This window comes from Megascapheus bottae, chromosome 1, assembly GCF_031878675.1.
Source record: "Megascapheus bottae isolate mThoBot1 chromosome 1, mThoBot2.hap1, whole genome shotgun sequence".
Lineage (NCBI taxonomy): Eukaryota > Metazoa > Chordata > Mammalia > Rodentia > Geomyidae > Megascapheus > Megascapheus bottae.
In genome coordinates this window covers 28,641,534-28,659,881 of record NC_143509.1, presented here as the reverse complement: position 1 = coordinate 28,659,881, position 18,348 = coordinate 28,641,534, and the positions used below count along the sequence as shown (strand labels likewise).

Genomic DNA, 18,348 nt, shown 5'->3' with positions numbered 1-18,348 from the left:
TCAAGTAACCACACACACACACACACACACACCACACACACACACACACACACACACAAAATAACCCAAAATGGAAATGGAGCTGTGACTCAAGTGGTATAGTGTTAGCTTTAAGCAAAAATACTCAAGGACAGTGCCCAGGCCCTGATTTCAAGCCCCTAGGCAGGCACCAATAAAGACAAAAAAAAGAGCTGGGAGCGGTGGCTCACACTTGTAATCCTCCCTACTCAGGAGGCTGAGATTTGAAGATCTAGGTTCAACGCCAGCCCCAGCACAAAAGGACCAGAGACTCTTATCTCCAATTAACCTCTAGAAAACAGGGAAGTGGAGATTGACTCAAGGATAGGGCAGTAATCTTGAGCTGAGGAGCTCAGAGATAGCACCCAGTTCAAGCCCCATGACCCACCAAAAAAAAACCCCCAAAACCCTTATCTCCAAGTATAATTGAGTGGTGTTTCACTTACATGTTCAACATAAGACTTCAGGGGGTGGGGCTGGGAGTTTTGCCTAGTGGTAGAGTGCTTGCCTAGCATGCACGAAGACCCGGGTTCAATTCCTTGGTACCACATACATAGGAAAAAAAAAAAGCTGGAAGTGGTGCTGTGGCTCAGGGTAGAGCTCTAGCCTTGAGGGAAAGCCAAGGACAGTACTCAGGCCCTGAGCTCAAGCCCAGGACTGGCAAAAAAAAAAAAAAAAAAAGACTTCATAAATTATTGTGTAGCACTCATAATGGAATTTCTGGGTTACAAGTTTTACCTTTTTTTTTTTGTGGGTGCTGGGATGGAACTCAGGGCCTGATGTATGCCAACCAATGCTCTTCCACCGAACTGCCCACCAGCCTCCAGTCAAACTAAAAGGTAACCTATTTTCATGCCCATGATCGCAGTCCTCAGTGCATCCTTGTAGCATGAATCGCCTTTTTTCCATTCAGTCATCCTGTTGGTATTTTGTATCCTGTCTCCCTCACCTTCCTAATGCTTGTGCTGCCATATTGTCTAAATCTTTGTTTTATTTTGTGTTAGTCCTAGGGCTTAAACTCAGGGCCTGCGCACTGTCCTTGGACACATTTTGCTCAAGGCTAGTGCTCTGCTTCTTGAGCCACAGAGCCACTTCCGGCTTTTTTTGTGTATGTGGTTCTGGGGAATGGAACCCAGGGCTTCGTGCATGCTAGGTGAGCACGCTACCCTAACCACTCAAACCAAACCAGCCCCCCCACCTGCTTTATTTTATTTTTTTTGCAGGTACTGGGGCTTGAACTCAGGGCCTGGCCTTTGTTCCTAAGCCCTCTTTGGGCTCAAAGGTAGCTCTCTACCACTTGAGCCTTGAGAGCCACAGTGTCACTTCTGGTTTTTTCTGTTTATGTGGTACTGAGGAATCAAACTCAGGGCTTCATGTATGCTAGGCAAGCACTCTACCACTAAGCCTCATTCCCAGTCTCTCTCAGCTTTTTGGCTCATGTCTAGCAGTAGCACTGTCTTTGGGCTTTCCTGAAGGTTAGCATTAACCACAGCACCATTTCCAGCTTTTCTATGTAGGTACTGAGGAATTGAACCTGGGTCTTTGTGCAAACACCCTACCACTAGGCCAAACTCCGGCCCCTCATATCTGGCATTTTTTCTTTCTGTTTCTTTTTGTTGTTTCAATTTATTTTTATTGTAATTAGTAGAAGGGTTACTTTATATTCACCAGATAGCAGGTGCTTTACTTCACAAACATTGATACTCTTTCTCATGTCTTGGTCTCCATTTCCCTCCCCCCACCCCCGCACATTTAGCATTTTAACCTTGAGCCACAGTTTTACATCTGGCAATTTTTAGTGGTTAATTTGAGATACAGCTCATGGACTTTTTTGCCTGGCTGGTCTCAAACTGTAATCCATAGATTTTAAGCCTCTTGAGTAGCTAAGCTTACATGCTTGAGTGTGAGCCACTGGTACCTGGCCATATTGTCCATCCCTCCCTCCCCTCCCTCCCCCTCCTTTCCTTCCTTCCTTCTTCTTGTTTTTTCTTTCTTTCTTTTTTTTTTTTTTTTTTTTTTGCCAGTCCTGGGCGTGAACTCTGGCCTAGGTGCTGTCCCTGAGCTCTTCAGCTCAAGGCTACTGCTCTACTCCTTGAGCCACAGCCCCACTTTCCATTTTCTAGTGATTAATTGGAGATGAGTCTCACAATCTTTAGTGCCCAGGCTGGTTTTGATCTGTGATCCTCAGATCTCAGCCTCCTGAGTAGCTAAGATTACAGGTGTGAGCCACTGTGCCTAGTCTTCCTTTTTATTTATTTTTATTTTTTTTTTTTGCCAGTCCTGGAGCTTGAACTCAGGGCTTTGAGCACTGTCCTTGGGCTTTCTCAAGGCTAGAGCTCTACCACTTGAGCCACAGCACCACTTTTGGGTTTTTTTTCTATGCATGTGGTACCAAGGAATCGAATCCAGGTTTTCATGCATGCTAGGCAAACACTCTGCCACTGGCCAAAACCCCAGCCCATATCGTCCCTTCCTTCCTTCCTTTGTTTCTATTTTTTTGGTTGGTTGTGGGACTTGAACTCTGGGCCTGGGCGTTCATTGTCCCTGAGCTCTTCAGCTCAAGGCTACCCTTTGAGCCACAATGGCACTTCCACTTTTCTGGTAGTTAATTGGAGATGAGTCTCATGGACTTTATAGAGCCCAGGCTGGATTTGAACCGCGATCCTCAGATCTCAACCTCCTGATTAGTTAGGATTACAGGTGTGAGCCACCAAGCCCAGCCTATATTGGCCATTTGTAATGACACAATACTCAATTAGAAAGTCCTCAGAGGTCCCTCAAGAGAGCAAGTTGCACACATCCCTCCCTCCCCATTCTCTCTCTCTCTCTCTCTCTCTCCCCCCCCCCCTCTCTCTCTCTCTCTCTCTCTCTCTCTTCTCTCATCTCTCTCTCTCTCTCTCTCTCTCTCATCTCTCTCTCCTCTTTCTCTCTCTCTCTCTCTCTCTATCTCTCTCTCTCTCTCTCTCTCTCTCTCTCTCTCTCTGTTGGTTGTGAGGCTTGAACTCCGCCTGGGCACTGCCCTCTGAGATTTTTTTTTCTTTTTCTTTTTTTTGCTAGCACACTGTACCAGTTTGAGCACCACTTCCAGTTTCCTGGTGGTTAATTTGAGAGATAAAGAATCTCACAGACTTTCCTGCCTGAACTGGCTTCAAACCAAGGTTCTCCCATCTCAGCCTGCTGAGTAGGATTGTAGGCCTGGGCCACCAGCACCTGGCTCATAATGTACATGTTAACAATATATGTTAGTACATATAATAAGTACATCATACATATATATATATATAGGGTATTATGGCCTGTAGTGTGTACAGTATGCTTAGATGTTATGCGTAAATACACCTATGCGGAATGTATGTTAACCATGTGTATTCTGCATGTTTTCTGTGGTACCAGAACATAGTGGGAGCTTAATAACATAACCTCTAGGATCCTCTTGCCCAGGCTGGTATTGGCTCCTCCCTGTATAAGTTGAGCCTCCCTATATCAGCCAATAGCAGACTGGCAGTTAAATCCCACCTCTAGTAATAGCCAATGGCCTGCTTCCTTGTATTTAGTCCCGCCTTTAGAAAGTCACCTGCCTCCTACGATGATTGGGCCTTTGTTCCGGTGGTATCCAATAGTCATCCTTCTATTTCAAGCCTCTGTCCCGCCCCTCTACAGAGCCACGCCCCGTCACTGCTTTAGCGCCTTCGTTTTCCACCTCACACCTTTCCCCTTTCACCTCCTGTAGTATCCGCCCCCTTCCATTAGGTCTCTAGGTCACGCCCTTTCGGTCTGCCCGTTATCCAATCCCGTTAGCTAGCTCGGCTGCAACTCCTCTTCTCATTGGTCTGCACGCTTCTCCGTCCCCGCACGTGTTCTTGAGCGACAGCGTCGCCGGCCCCTGAGGACCAGAGGGCGGGACTTCCGGTGGCTTCGAGCCCAATAAGTACGCGCCGGCCGGCTGCTTGTGAGGACGCCTCCGCCCCTTGGGCGTCCGTTTCCCGCCCCCGACTTCGTCTCCCGCTGCTGCCGCTGCTGCCTCCGCTACGGCCGCCGCCACCACTACCGCCACCACCGCTGCTACCGCTGCCGCCGTCCGCCGCGGCCTGGGCCTCCCGCCGCCAGCATGCCGCACGCCTTCAAGCCCGGGGACTTGGTGTTCGCCAAGATGAAGGGCTACCCGCACTGGCCAGCCCGGGTGAGGCCGCGCGGCGATGGGCCGGCGGGGGGGGGGCGCGGCTGGGGCCGGGGCTCCGGGGAGGCCGGGGCTCCGAGGCCCGCGCGAGCCGCGCGCGCCCTCCGAGGGGTCGGACCCTGAGGGAGCGGAGGACGGGGGGCCCTCGGCGCCCCAGGCCTGAGGGGACCGCTCGCCGGCTTGTAGGAGGGGTTCCCGACTGGAGGCATCCGTCCCTGGGGCCCGGAGACCCCGGAGATTGTGAGGACGCCGCGCCCTGGGCGTGGAGTTGGGTCTCGGGAGTGTGGGAGGTGATTGTGGGGGTCTTGACTCTGAGAAAGCAGCGCCTCAGTAGCCAGGGATCGTGATCCCCGGGGCGGGGGGGTCCCTGCCTGGCCCCGAGAGGCCTGGAGATGAGGTTCAGGTTGGGAGTATCGTGGGGTCTGAGGGAAAGGCTGAGGAAGTTGGGTCAGGTCCGACTGGAAAGGATCCATGGGCCGCCTGACTCCGAAGAAGTTGTGAGTGGTATTGGGGCGGTGCCAGCTTGGGGGGGAGGAGAGTTGCAGAAATGGGGAAAGGGGTGAGGGTCAAGGCCAAGGGGCTGAGAAAGGCCAAAGGTGGTGACCACGGTGGGGTGTGGGTCGGGCACTATTCCCAAGGTCATCATCGCTGAGAATGAGGGTGCAGAGGTCAGAATAAGGTCTGGGGGGGGGTCTGGGGACCAGCTCCTTGGGAGTATTCCCTCCCCCATAAAGCGGCTACTTAAGAGGAGCATGGGAAGTTTAGAGAAGGAATCAGGACAGAGCCTTTAAGGAAGGGAAGATGTCAAAGGACTTTACGTTCCATTTTTGGAGGAATTAGAGTCTATACACCTGCACCACGGAGTTTGGGATGTGCAGGAAAGTGAGGGGAGGGGCGGTTCTGGGTGCACCAGGCCCTAGAAGCCTTTGTCACCCCTAAGTTTAGAGCTAGCATCATGTCTAATATGATAGGATGGAAGCCCTGGCTTCAGAGAGCTGAGACTGGGGCCTAGTAGGGCAGCTGACCTCCCATGGTCAGTAGTGTCTCTCAACATGGGAGAGGAGAAGCCCGGGAAGCCAGAAAGAAAGGTCTCTAGCTTGGCTGAGTTTAACAAAGGTCTCTAGCTTGGCTGAGTTTAGCAAAGGTCTCTAGCTTGGCTGAGTTTAGCATCCTGCAGGGACAAAGTACTAGGATGCCTATGGCTGAGCCTTGGACTGAAGAAAGAAGGGGGGTGAGGGTAACAGAAGGTTCCAGCATCCCTAGACCGTCAGAGCCGGAGAGGTGGATGGGGGAGGCATTATTGGGGAGTAGAAAATCCTCTTTAAGTTGATTTGCCTGCGCTGATTTTTCTGGAGGAGATGGGAGCAATGAAACTTTACTAGCACTTTCCTCCTCTGTCCAGTCCTCTTCTTCCCAGAGCCCTAGCTTTTCCTCCCTGCCCCACCCCCCTCCTCCAGCTAGAAAGCCCGGAACATTTCCAAGCACCTGATTGGAAGTGAAGGGTCTGTTAGCCTCCTGTGGGGTTGTGACTGACAGCTGCCGGAGCCCATGAGCCTGCAGGGAGAGGGTGGGACTTCCTGGATGCTCTCAGGGCCTGTCTCCTGCAGCCCACCCCCCACTCTGCATCCTTGGAGCTCCCAGCTGCATCCTCTGAGAGACAGCTGCCTGGGCCTTCTGCAGGAAGGGGTCCCTGCCAGGTCCTGGGAGTTCATAGAAACTGAGCTTGGCCCCCTTGCACTGGTTGCTTCAGGAGGCCATATTTGGCTGTGCTCAGGTGAAGCACCTGTCTTAGGGCGGTTTTCTCCCCTGTTCTCAGGGAGAGGAATCGCTCTGGGTGGGGGACAGGCTTGTAGGGGAGGAACACAGGAGAATGCAGATTCCTGTTTGGAAGGAGATGTGTCTCCTGGGTTGAAAGTGCCCCCCTCACCGTGTTTTTTCCCAAGCAACTTGGTGGGTGTCTTGATGATTCCCTGGGTCAGAGTGTGCAGATCGGCCTCCTGGCCTTCACGCTGAGGCTCCCCTAACTGGCCTCTCCCTGTAGATCGATGATATAGCTGATGGTGCTGTGAAGCCTCCACCCAACAAATACCCCATCTTCTTCTTTGGTACACACGAAACGTAAGTGCCCCCAGATGGTTCTTGGTGTCCCCTGCCCCCATCATCTCCCCCACCAACCCCCATTACCAAGTGGCCAGTTTACCTTTAGCTGGCCCATGGCTCCATTCTCCAGAGCATTTCTGGGACCCAAGGACCTGTTCCCCTACGACAAATGTAAAGATAAATACGGCAAGCCCAACAAGAGGAAAGGTTTCAACGAAGGACTGTGGGAAATCCAAAACAATCCACACGCCAGCTACAGCGCACCACCGGTGAGTACCTTGGGGTGGGGGTCTGCAAAGACTTCTTCCACAAACTGGGGCTACAGGTGGGCTTTTTCTTGTCTCATAGGAGAAGCAAAGCTTTGGGACCAAGTTCTCTACTTCAGCACGACTTGTTTGGGCTCAGTGAGGACAGAGCAGGGCCCTAGCCTCTGCCCAGTCTATGCCAGGCATGTCCCCATCATCACAGCCACAGGTCCCCAAGTGGGGTCTTGGACTGGTTGAAGGGTGGCACAGGGTTTCAGAATCTATCCTGTTAAGGACTATGGTTCTCAGGTCAGCAGAGTAGATTAAAACAAAAAGAGTATTCTGTGGTTTTTATGAAGTCTTGTGTTCTAAGGCAAGTATGAGGGTCTCAGTGGCTGCTTGCCCACGGTCCTCTGTCTATATTAGTAATTTCGTGAAGGCCACAATAGATGTGATAAATAGCCAAATAACGTTTGGCAAAGAAAAGGGGACCCTACCCTTATAAAGGGAAACCATATTTTCTGTCATTCCTATGACCTTTTTTCACCTAATCTTGAGCCCAGGAGAGTCAGTGGTCATGTGTAGAGAGGGTTCCTGGTTGGTGGGGAGAATGATGACAGCCGTAGCGATGGTGACATCTTGGGCAAGCTGGTATCTGGAGGAGCTGGGAGAGGGCATTTAGAAAAGTACAATTCAAAGCTGGATGCGGTGGCTCACACCTGTAATCCTAGCTTCTCAGGAGGCTGAGACCTAAGGATTGCAGTTCAAAGCCAGCCTGGGCACAAAAGTCCTTGAGGCTTTTATCTCCAATTAACCACCAGAAAACTGAAAGTGGCGATGTGGCTCAAGGGGTAGGGTGGTAGCCTTGAGCTGGAGAGCTCAGGGACTGCGCCAGGCCCAGAGTTCAAGGTCCATGACCCACAAAAAAAAAAAAAAAAAAAAAAAAAAAAGAAAGAAAGAAGAGAAATGTACAATTCATCCCCCACAGAATGCTGTGGAAGACTTGGGGGTGCCCTGTTGGGGCATGTTGTTGAGTAAGGGAGTTGGGGAAGTTGGTCTAGAGGTCTTCTGCTTTTGCCACTGCTTTTAAGGCCTGTGTGAGAGGGAGGGGGCATCCCTGCACTTGGGAGGGGTGGGTGGCTGAGAGGCCTGGTTATGAGGGAAGGAAAGGGGAGGAAAGCCGCCATCAGCTATGGTCAGGGCCAGTCTGGGCACTGTGGCAGAGAATGACCAAGAAACTTGGTGAGGCTGATGCTGGGGAGAAAGGTGTAGAGGTAGTCAGGCGCTGCCTTCCCGCTCTGTGGTGAGGTGCCTGACACTTGTGTCACCCTGAGGTGGATGGTTTTGTTCTCCTCTGCCATGTGTGGGCCCTGCTGGACACAAGGAAGGAATAATGGTCAGTCCCAGTCCTTGCCTTCCAAGCTTACTGTTCCACATCTCTTGACATCCCATCTTAAGAGTTTACTTTTGTTACCCCAGATGTGTCTAGGAGATAGGGTCCCTATTTGATCCCCATCCTGGCTGAGTGAAGCAGAAGGTCTTCAGTGCAGTAAATTCTATGAGTTTCTCTGTGGCCCTTGTTCAGGTTCCTTTTGGTTATGTCCTGGTTATCTCCTGGTGAATATCTCCCCATTTAATATTTATTGGATACCCACAGTTTGCTAAGTACTGTGTTGATGCCTGCCCCCAAGGAAAGGGAACTAAAAAAAAAATAGCACTCTAGAAACCAAAGGAGCTTCTACTGAACCCCCAAGTTGCAAATTACCCTCAGATATCTAACCCTGTGTACTTCCAAATGGAACATGGGTATAAAATGCAGCCTCCTGGACCAATTCCTCAAGTGGTGGAGGATCAAGACATGGGGGCCCTGCAGTTCTTATGCACAGTCCCAGATACCTTGAGTTGTTTTGTGTATAGGTGGGCCTTTGGATGCTTGGCTTTATGGGAAACTGAAAATTAGAAAATTCAGTAGGTTCATGTGTGCTTCTAGTGACAAGGCAATTCTGCCTCCTGGTGACTGCCAACGCTGCCAGTTCCTATCTACCTTTTCAGGATTCCACACTGATTCAAGCCCATGCCAATTAAGAATGTAATTCTTTGTGTGTGTGTGTGTGTGTGTGTGTGTGTGTGTGTGTGTGTGTGTGTGTGTGTGTGTAGCGCTGTCCCTGAGCTCTTCAGCTGAAGACTACCCCCCTACCCCTTGAGCCACAGTACCACTTCCGGTTTTCTAGTGGTTAATTGGAGATAAGAGTCTCAGGGACTTTAGTGCAAGGGATGGCTTTGAACCAGGATCCTCAGATCTCAGTTTCCTGAATAGCTAGGATTCCAGGCATGAGCCACCATGCCCTGCTTAATTCTGAACGTTGCTTTTATCTATTTACATGTGTATGTGCACACATTATTGTTTGGCTGATGCTCTACCATTTGAGACATGTCCTTGGCCCTGTTTTTGCTGGTTACTTTTTTTTTTTTTGCTAGTCTTGAGGCTTGAACTCAGGGACTGGGCACTATACTTGAGCTTTCTCAAGACTAGCACTCTACCACTTGAACTACAACATCACTTCCAGCCTTTTCTGTGTATGTGGTACCAAGGAATCAAACCCATTTCTTTGTGTATGCTAGGCAAGCACTCCACCACTAGACCACACTCCTGACCCTGCTGATTACTTTTCAACTAAGATCTTGTGTGCTTTTCTGATTGGGCTAGCCTCCAACCCTGATCTTCCTGCTCAGCGCTTAGCTTCCTGAGTATCTAGGATTATAGGCATGAGCTATGGTGCCCTGGGCCACTGGTGTCAGTCCCATTTTGTCTTTGATTACTTGTGGCGTTGTGATTTTTTGGTTTTGTTTCTTTGCCAGTCCTGGGGCTTGTACTCAGGGCATGAACAGTGTCCTCTAGTGCTTGCTAAGCAGGCATCTTCTACTTGAACCATGCCCTTTTTTGTTTGTTTGCTTTCATTATTTCTTCAGATTAAGTTGGTGTGTTTTGTTCTGGCTACCATGGACTGCAGTCTCTCGTGAAATGTTGCATGCAGCTCTGTGCCTAGCTTTTTAGCGATTGAGATGGGGATCTTGCACCGTTTGGCCCAAGTTACCCTAAAACCACAGACTTTCTGATTTCAGCCTCCTGAGTAGCTACCATGTCTGGCTGTTTTTTTTTTTTTTTTTTTTTTTTTTTTTTTTTGCCAGTCTTCGGGTTTAAACTCAGGGTCTGGGCATTGTTCTTGGACACTTTTGCTGCCACTTGAACCACAGCACCACTTCCGGCTTTTTCTGAGTATGTGGTACCGAGGAATCGAATCCAGGGCTTTGTGTATGTTAGGCAAGCACTCTACCACTAGGCTATGCTCTCGGTCCCATATTTTTCTGTTAAAACAGAATTTTGCTGTGCATGTCTGACTAATCTAGAACTTACCAGGTAGCCAGCCGACTTGGAACTTGTGGTCGTGATCCTTTTACCTCAGCCTCCCAAGTGCTGGGGTTATAGTTGTGCACCACCATGCCCGTTCTTTCTCAACAGTTCATGGGAGAGTCTGTACCAACACACAGAATAACCTCGGTCTAACCTGGAACCGGAGATTCTGGGATTTGAACTCAGGACTTCATGCTTGCTAGGCAGACGCTTTGAGCCATGCTTCCATCATAGAATAGAACAGCCTCGATCTTTTAGAGCACCCTTGACTAGTCCTACAGTGCAGTGAAGGGTTTGTTCTCCTGTCCTCATCCTGACAGCTCAAGATGGTGTCCTGGTATGCCTCCAGAGGGCCCACAGCCTCAGTGGCCTGGGCAGAGTTGGTCTTTTCATGGAGGCCCAGTGTCTGCTTCTTTGCCCAGAGGGGCCAGCCTTGACTGGAAGTGGGTTAACAACACCCTGCCTGGTGCCTGCCTACCCCAGCACAGTCTCCACTACCAAAACGTGCCCACATATTACCAAATGCTTTCCGGGGACACAATTACTCATGACCTAGAATCACCCATTGGTAAGTCCTTGTTACTTATGAGAAGCAAAGCAACCTGTCCAGGATTTCCTCCTCTTCCTCCTCCTCCTTTTTTTTTTTTTTTTTTTTTCCTTGTCCTAGGGCTGGAATGCTGTTCCTGAGCTTGTGCTCAAGGCTAGCACCCTACTGCTTGAGCCACAGTGCCACTACCAGCTTTTCTGTTTGTATGGTATTAAGGAACTGAAGCCAGGGCTTCATGAATGCTAGACAAACGCTATACCACTAAGCTATATCCCCAGCTCTTGTGATGCTCTTGAGCCTTTTAACTCTTGTGTTTAGGTTCTATCCCTGAGCTTGTTCACTCTTTTCACTTAAGGCTATTGTTCTACCATTTGAGCCAAAGCTCAAAGCTCTATTTTTGGTATTTTGCTGCTTAACTAGAGATAAAGCGTCTCATGGACTTTCCTGCCCAGGCTGGCTTTTTTTTTTTTTTTTTTTTGGGTGGGTCATGGGGCTTGAACTCTGGGCCTGGACGCTATTCCTGAGCTCTTCGGCTCAAGGCTACCACTCTATCCTTGAGCTACAGCGCTACTTCCAGTTTTCTAGTGGTTAATCGGAGATAAGAATCTCAAGGTCTTTTTAGTGCCCAGGCTGGCTTTGAACCACCATCCTCAGATCTTCAGCCTCCTGAGCAGCTAGGATGACAGGCGTGAGCCACTGACAACTGGCTAAAAGGTTTCATCTTGCATTTGTTGTTTTCTTCCTCCTTGAGAGAGGCTCTCACTATGTTGCTTTGGAGGTGTGTGTGTGTGTGTGTGTGTGTGTGTGTGTGTGTGTGTGCATGCATGTGTGTGCACATGTAAGTACACATGCACATGCAGTAGTGTGTTAGTTCTGGGGTGGTATTCAGATTCTGGACACTACCTCTGAACTTAACTTCATTCGAGGCTTGTGCTCTTCTGGAACCACAGCTCTATTTCTGGCTTTTTAGTGATTAATTAGAGATCATAGCCTCACAGACTTTCCTGAGCAAGCTGGCTTCAAACTGCAATCCTCTGATCTTTGCCTCCTAAATATTTGGGATTACAGGCGTGGACCACCAGCTCCAGGCTCTGCTTTGAATCCCTTAATTATCTTGGCTTAATGTCCTGAGTGCTGGGATCCTGGGCATGCGTCACCATATCCAACTTCTCTGTAGGGCTCTCAAGTTTGTGGGCAGTAGAGTTGGGCTGGTACCAGAGCCCAGGCCTCTGGAGCCCTAGGCCAGCATCCGGCCACTAACAGAATGGTGAAGAGACAACGTAGGGCACTGGACGAGGGTTTGAGTTGTGACTCTTAAGTCCTTGCATGCCATGTCCCTTGGGTTGTAGCAGCCACTGTCCCATTCTGTGGGGCACAGTGAGAATGTGCAGGATGACAGGGCTGTAGAGGCACCAAGAGGCTCATTTGGTCCGGAGCTGTGGAGGAATGTGGAAGGATTGTTCGTTCATCAGAAGCTGTGGCTAGCACCAGGCTTCCAGGCTTGTCCTCGCCCTGGCTCTCATTCTGTGCATTCATTCATTCATTTATGTGTTTATTTACTTATTTTCTGGGGCAAGGTCTTGTCAGGTAGCCAGGCTGGCCTGTGAAACTTGCTGTTCTCTTGCCTCAGCCTCCCCAGTGTTGGGATGACAGGTAGGCATGGCTGTGCCTGGCTCCTGAGCTGTTACTTAGCTTCTCTCTTCCACCCTTGCCCTTCCGGTGTCTTCTTCAGGCAAGAATCTGACCTGTTACACTGAGTAGTGACCCGCTTGGTGGCACTTAGGACCAGGACACTGACCTGTGCCTCCTACAAGGGACCCTTGGCCCAGCCATTTTGCTACATACCCAGCTGCAGCACCTGCTGGGGGGAAATTGGAGAAAAATCCTAAATCCTAGTAGTCTCTCCTGGTGTTTGCTGTTTGGGCCTTGACCTACTTAAGTGTCATCCTTTTTACTATTGTCAGAAATTGTACAAACCAGGCTCGGATGCCGTGTCTAAGGCCCTGGGCCACAGGACACAGCGGGAGGAAACGTGCTCAGTGCTGCCCTGCCAGCTCCCTCCGCCACCTGGTTCTCATTTTCCTGGTCTGCTAAGAATGGATTCTTAGCATCTCCCTCGCTCCCTCTGTGTGGAGGCCACTGTAGTGCCAGCCACTCCCATCAGAAAAGAGGGGGCCCTGAACCAGGGAGGCCCCTACCCCCTGGTGCCCCTCCTAATTCCTGGACTCCCCTGTCTTCTCCCACCATGGTCCTCTTCATTCCAATCCCAAAGCCCCATTTTAACTATTTGAAAACTAACCCTCACTGTGGCTTTGCTTGTATGTGCGATGTTGTACATCGCTCCTTTAATTCCAGAACCTTCCTGGCACTCCACAAAGAACTCCCATTAGCTGTCACTCTCCATTCCCTCTGCTCTTGAGGCTGTTTTTTGGCCTGGATTTACCTATTCTGGGGAAGAAATCCTCCCTTCTTTCCTTCCTGGACCTTGGAGCCGGAACCCAGCTCTTGTGAGCCAGAGCTCCCTCTGCACTCCATGCTTTTTCGAGCTGCTCCCTCTAGTGCAGGCAGGCCTGCAGCTCCCCACCTTTGTGGTGTGCGTCCCAGGTTTCCCCATTTTTGAGCTCAGCAAGGGCCAGGGCCGTGTCTTCCTCATCTCTAGCCCCAACACTCAGCTAGGACCAGGCCCATGGTAGGTATTCTGTGGTGGTTGTTGGCTGGATGGGTGATAGACTCATACATTTTTCCTCCTGCAAACTTCAGAGTGTGTTCCAGAAAGGTCCTAAGAGAGGCCCGAGTCTTTCTGTAGCATCTCGGGACTGCCCGCTTTAGTGCCACTCCATGTCAGAAGGCAGTAGTTTAGCATGTCCAGCGGTAGAGACCACAAGCCTGTACTAGGCCCAGCTGCTCATAGAACAGCTGTCTTTCATGTCATCCAGTCAGTCGGCCATCTAGCCACAGTCCAGGTGCTGTTGAGAGAGCTCTGCACCCCAGTGCCACCAAGGCACAATGAACCAGGGTTTAGCCCTGCCTTTCCTGGCCTCCACATTCTGTCTCCTGCCACAGTGCTCTGGACGTTCCATCCTCATGGGGAAGAGTGGAGATGCAGGGAGAGGCAGGGACTCACCTCGGGGTCACTGGTCTGGTGGGAAATCCTCCTGGGACTCCTGGTGATGTGTGGACTTTGTCCCACCCCAGCCAGTGAGCTCCTCCGACAGTGAGGAGGCACCCGGCGCTGACCCTGCTGGCGGGAGTGACGCAGACGAGGACAACAATCGGGGGGTCATGGCTGTCACCGCCGTGACTGCTGCAGCTGCCAGTGACAGGATGGAGAGCGACTCTGACTCCGACAAGAGCAGTGACCACAGTGGCCTGAAGCGGAAGACATCGGCACTGAAGGTAGGGCTGAGACAGGACGGCCTGGCACAAATAAGCCAAGGCTACCCAATCCTCTCCTGCCCACCTGCCCTTTCTAGTTGCCTGCATCATTTCTCCCTTCTTCCTCCATGTCCTCCCATCTTTGCAGTCTTCTTGCCTCAGCCTGCACTGTGCTGGGATTACAGGCATGAACCTGCTCACCTGACTGTCTTACTGAGATGGGGTCTTGGGAAGTTTTACAGGCTCTCAGTGCACTCCTCACTTACCTGGTCCCAGATTAAAATGAGGACTTGGTAACTCTGAAGTCCTCTTGATATGAATGGATTTTAAGTAATAGTCAGATGCCATGGCTCATGCCTATAAGCTTAGATATTTAGGAGATTGAGAGGTCTGGGGTTATGACTCAAGTGGTAGATAGAGCACCTGCCTAGCAAGCACAAAACCCTAAGTTCAAATCCTAGTACTGCCAAAAACAACAACAAAAAAAATCCAAGGGGGAAAATTGTCAGTCAGAAGGCTGAGAGCTGAGGATCAAGGTTCAAAGCCAATACAGACTGGGAATGTGACTCGGTGGTAGAGTGCTTGCCTAGCATACATCAAGCCCTAGGTTTGATTCCTTAGTACCACGTAAGTAGGAAAGTGGTGCTGTGGTTCAAATGGTAGAGCACTAGCCTTGAGCTAAAGAAGCTCAGGGGTCAGTGCGCAGACCCTTAGTTCATGCCCAGGACTGGCAAAAACAAAAACCAGGGCACAACTGTGGCTTAATGGTAGAGTGCTTGCCTAGCATACATGAAGCCCTAGGTTCGATTCCTCAGTACTACATACACAGAAAAAGCTAGAAGTGGTGCAGTGGCTCAAGTGGTAGAGCGCTAGCCTTGCAGAAAGCTCAAGGACAGTGCGTAAGCCCTGAGTTCAAGCCCCAGAATTGGCACACACACACAAAAAAGTCAGTCCAAGCAGGGAAGTCTGTGAGACTCTTATCATCTCCAATAAACTAATGTGGCTCAAGTAGCAGAGCACTATCCTTGAGCAACAAGCTCAGGGACAGCACCTAGCCCCAGATTTTGAGCTCCAGAAGCACAGGGGAAATACAGATAGGTAGGTAGATAGACAGACAGACAGACAGACAGATGTATGTAGAGTATCACTTATATGTATATAAATAGTATCACTTATATGTATATAAATAGTATATATGTATATACTTATATATTATATGTGAATATATATTATACATGTATATACATTTGTTTATAAATAGTAGTAATTTTAATTTGGGGTGGTCATGGGGCTTGAACTTTGGGCTTGTGTGCTGTCCCTGAGCTCTGCAGCTCAAGGCTACTGCCCTATTCTTGAACCACAACCCCTTCCCATTTTCTAGAGATTAATTGGAGATAAGAGTCTCACAGCATTGTAGTATCCAGGCTGGCTTTGAACCTTTGAACATTGATCATCAGATCTCAGCCTTCTGAGTAGCTAGGATTATAGGCAAGAGTCTATACGCCACTATGCCTGGCTGATTTTAATATTTTTTATTTCATTTTGCCTGTCCTGGGGCTTGAACTCTGGTCCTGGGTGCTATCCCTGAACTGCTTTTGCTCAAAGCTAGCACTCTACCTCTTGAGCTACAGTGCCATTTCCAGCTTCTTCTATGTTTTGTTTTGTTTTTGTTTGTTTGTTTTCTGGCCAGGCCCAGGGCTTGAACTCAGGGCCTGAAGACTATTGTGCTCAAGACAAGCACTCTACTACTACTTGAGCCAAAGTGCTACTTCTGGCCTTTTCTATTTATGTGGTACCAAGGCTTCATTTATACTAAGAAAGCATTCTACTATCAAGCTATATTCATAGCCCTCAGAAGTAGTTTATTGGAGATAAGTCTCACTGACTTTACTGTCTGGTCTGGCTTCAAACTGCAGTCCTCAGATCTCAATCTCCTGAGTAGCTAGGATTATAGGCAAGAGCCACTGGCACATGGCATGACTTCATTTTCCCCCTAACTTGGCCTTTTTGTTGTTATTTTGTGGGGGGCTTGCCTTGAATTTATTTTATTTATTATTATTCTCTGTGTGTGTGTTTGCATATGTTTGTACAATCCTAAGGTTGCACTGCTCCACTTCTATATTCTCCTGGTTAATTTGAGATAAGAGTCTCCAATTTGTCTGCTTAGGCTAGCTTCCAGTTGGAATCCTTAGCTCTTTCCTGAGTAGCTTGGATCATAGGCATGAGCATAATGCCCTGCTAAATCAATAGTCTGTTGTTGTTGTTGTTGTTGTTGTTTTTAAGTGGTGGTATAGCATTTGGATTCAGAGCCTTAAACTTGAGAGGCAGACCCACATCTCTAGGCCTTTGGGTTTTTGTTTGTGCCTGTCCCAGTACTTCAACTCAGGCCTGAATGTTGTCCTTGAATTTTTGTGCTTAAGGCTGACACTCTGCTACTTGAAACACAATTCCACTTATGTTTTGTTTGTTTGTTTTTTTGTGTGGTTAAACAGAAATGAGTCTCACAGGGGCTGGAAGTTTAACTTAGTGGTAGAGTGCTTGTCTAGTGTGCACAAAGACCACATACACAGAAAAAGCCGGAAGTGGCTCTGTGGCTAACCTTGACAAAGCCCAAGGACAGTGCCCAGGCCCTGAGTTCAAGCCCTAGGACTGGGAGAGAAAAAAAAATTACTCTTTTGGACCAGGAGTTTGGCCTAGTGGTAGAGTGCTTGCCTAGCATGCACGAAGACCCAGATTCTATTCCTCAGTACCACATGTACAGAAAAAGGTAGAAGTAGTGCTGTGGCTCAAGTAGTAGAGCTCTAGCCTTGAGCAAGCCCAAGGACAGTGGTCAGGCCCCTGAGTTCAAGCCCTAAGACTGGCAAAAAAAAAAAAGTCTCACAGACTTTCCTACCCAGACTGGCTTTGAACTCTGATCTTCAGATCGCAGCCTCCTCAGTAGGTAGGCTTACAGGCATAAGCTACCAATGTCTGGCTCCATGAGACTCTTTTCTCCAGGTAACCACCAAAAAAAAAGCCAGAACAGGAGCTTTGGCTCAAGTGGTAGAGTTCAAGCCTTGAGAAAAAAGGACAGCACCCAGGCCCCTGCATCATTCAAACCTGAGGAGTGAGACACATACACACACACACACACACACACACACACCCTCTAAAGTGTCTGCCTCCCCTGGGCTTTTCATCCCCTCACCATGAGCAGAGTTTGCTGGGTTGCTGATAGTGGTCACCCTTCCTGCAGATGTCTGTCTCGAAACGTGCTCGCAAAGCCTCCAGTGACCTGGATCCAGCCAGCATCTCGCCGTCGGACGATGAGAACTCGGAAAGCTCGTCTGAGTCGGAAAAGACCAGCGACCAGGTGAGCAGATGCCTGTTTCTCTGAAGGGTGGGCCGGGGCGTATGCAGGGGGAGTCCCCATAGCAGCCTGCACCCCCTGCAGCTCCCTTCTCCCACAGGACTTCACCCCTGAGAAGAAGACAGTGGGCCGAGCGCCTCGGAGGGGGCCCCCAGCAGGGCGGAAGAAAAAGGTAGGGTGCCCTGTGGCTCCTTTTCCATATTTATGTGGGGTTTCTCTGCCATGGTTTCCAGCCATAACTGACTTTCAGAACATGGCCCTTGCCACTGGGGCGCAGGACCAGGCCCAAGCAGTTTCTTGGGGAGCAGCAGTTTCTGACTCTCTCTGCCCACGGGATCCCAGTCCCATACAGTGTCACAGCGCAAAGGAAACCTCCTTGGCTTTCAGAAGCAGTGTTCTGAGGTTAGGGGTGTAGCCCAGTTGTAGAGTGCTTGCCTAGCATGCATGAATACCTGGGTTCCATTCCTCTGTACCCCATACGTAGAAAAGGCTGGAAGTAGTTCTTAAGTGGCTTTAAGTGGTAGAGCTCTAATCTTGAGAAAGTCCAAGGACAGTGCTGAGGCCCTGGGTCAAGCCCCAGGACTGACAAAAAAAAAGTGGCATTCTGGGGGCTGGCATGCCACAGCCCCCAAACAACTGTGTGTGCGTGCGTGTGTGCATATGCATAGGTAGACGACGTGTGATACTTGTTTGAGCTGGGGTGTGCGCTGCAGGCTGGGACTGGGCCGGGCCAGGCAGCTGCTCACTGGCCTGTGGAGGGCAGGTTTGAACCCTGCTCTTGCTGTGGATGCCGGCTTGGGCCTGATCTCAAGCTGACAGGCCTATGCCAGCAGCCCTTGTCTTGCGAGTCTGGGTGCAAGGGGCGGCCAGGGGTGTGTGCCTCAGCCTCCTGCCCTCCTGCCCCTCTTCCTGCTCGGCCCCTGACACCCCACTGTGTGCCCCAGAAGGTGCCCGCAGCCTCCGACTCCGACTCTAAAGCAGACTCAGACGGGGTGCCGGCGCAGCCGGCCGCCGTGGCCAGGTCAGCCTCCTCCTCGTCGTCCTCCTCCTCCTCCGACTCCGACGTGTCTGTCAAGAAGCCTCAGCGCGGCCGGAAGCCGGGTAGGCGTCCGCGGCCAAGGGTGG

At 50.2% G+C, this 18,348-nt stretch overlaps 1 protein-coding gene across 1 annotated transcript in view; it reads left to right on the top strand.

Annotated features, from left to right (window-relative positions):
- The window catches only part of Hdgfl2 (HDGF like 2), a 23,557-nt gene that overhangs the window by 1,442 nt on the left and 3,767 nt on the right, over nt 1–18,348 (top strand). Inside the window, exons 2-9 of the mRNA XM_090340783.1 lie at nt 792–857; nt 3,817–4,198; nt 6,237–6,313; nt 6,426–6,564; nt 13,695–13,895; nt 17,110–17,226; nt 17,324–17,395; nt 18,168–18,324. Of these exons, the coding sequence (XP_090196909.1) occupies nt 4,127–4,198; nt 6,237–6,313; nt 6,426–6,564; nt 13,695–13,895; nt 17,110–17,226; nt 17,324–17,395; nt 18,168–18,324 (835 nt within the window). The 5' untranslated portion in view covers nt 792–857; nt 3,817–4,126. The remainder of the gene's footprint in view (nt 1–791; nt 858–3,816; nt 4,199–6,236; nt 6,314–6,425; nt 6,565–13,694; nt 13,896–17,109; nt 17,227–17,323; nt 17,396–18,167; nt 18,325–18,348) is intronic.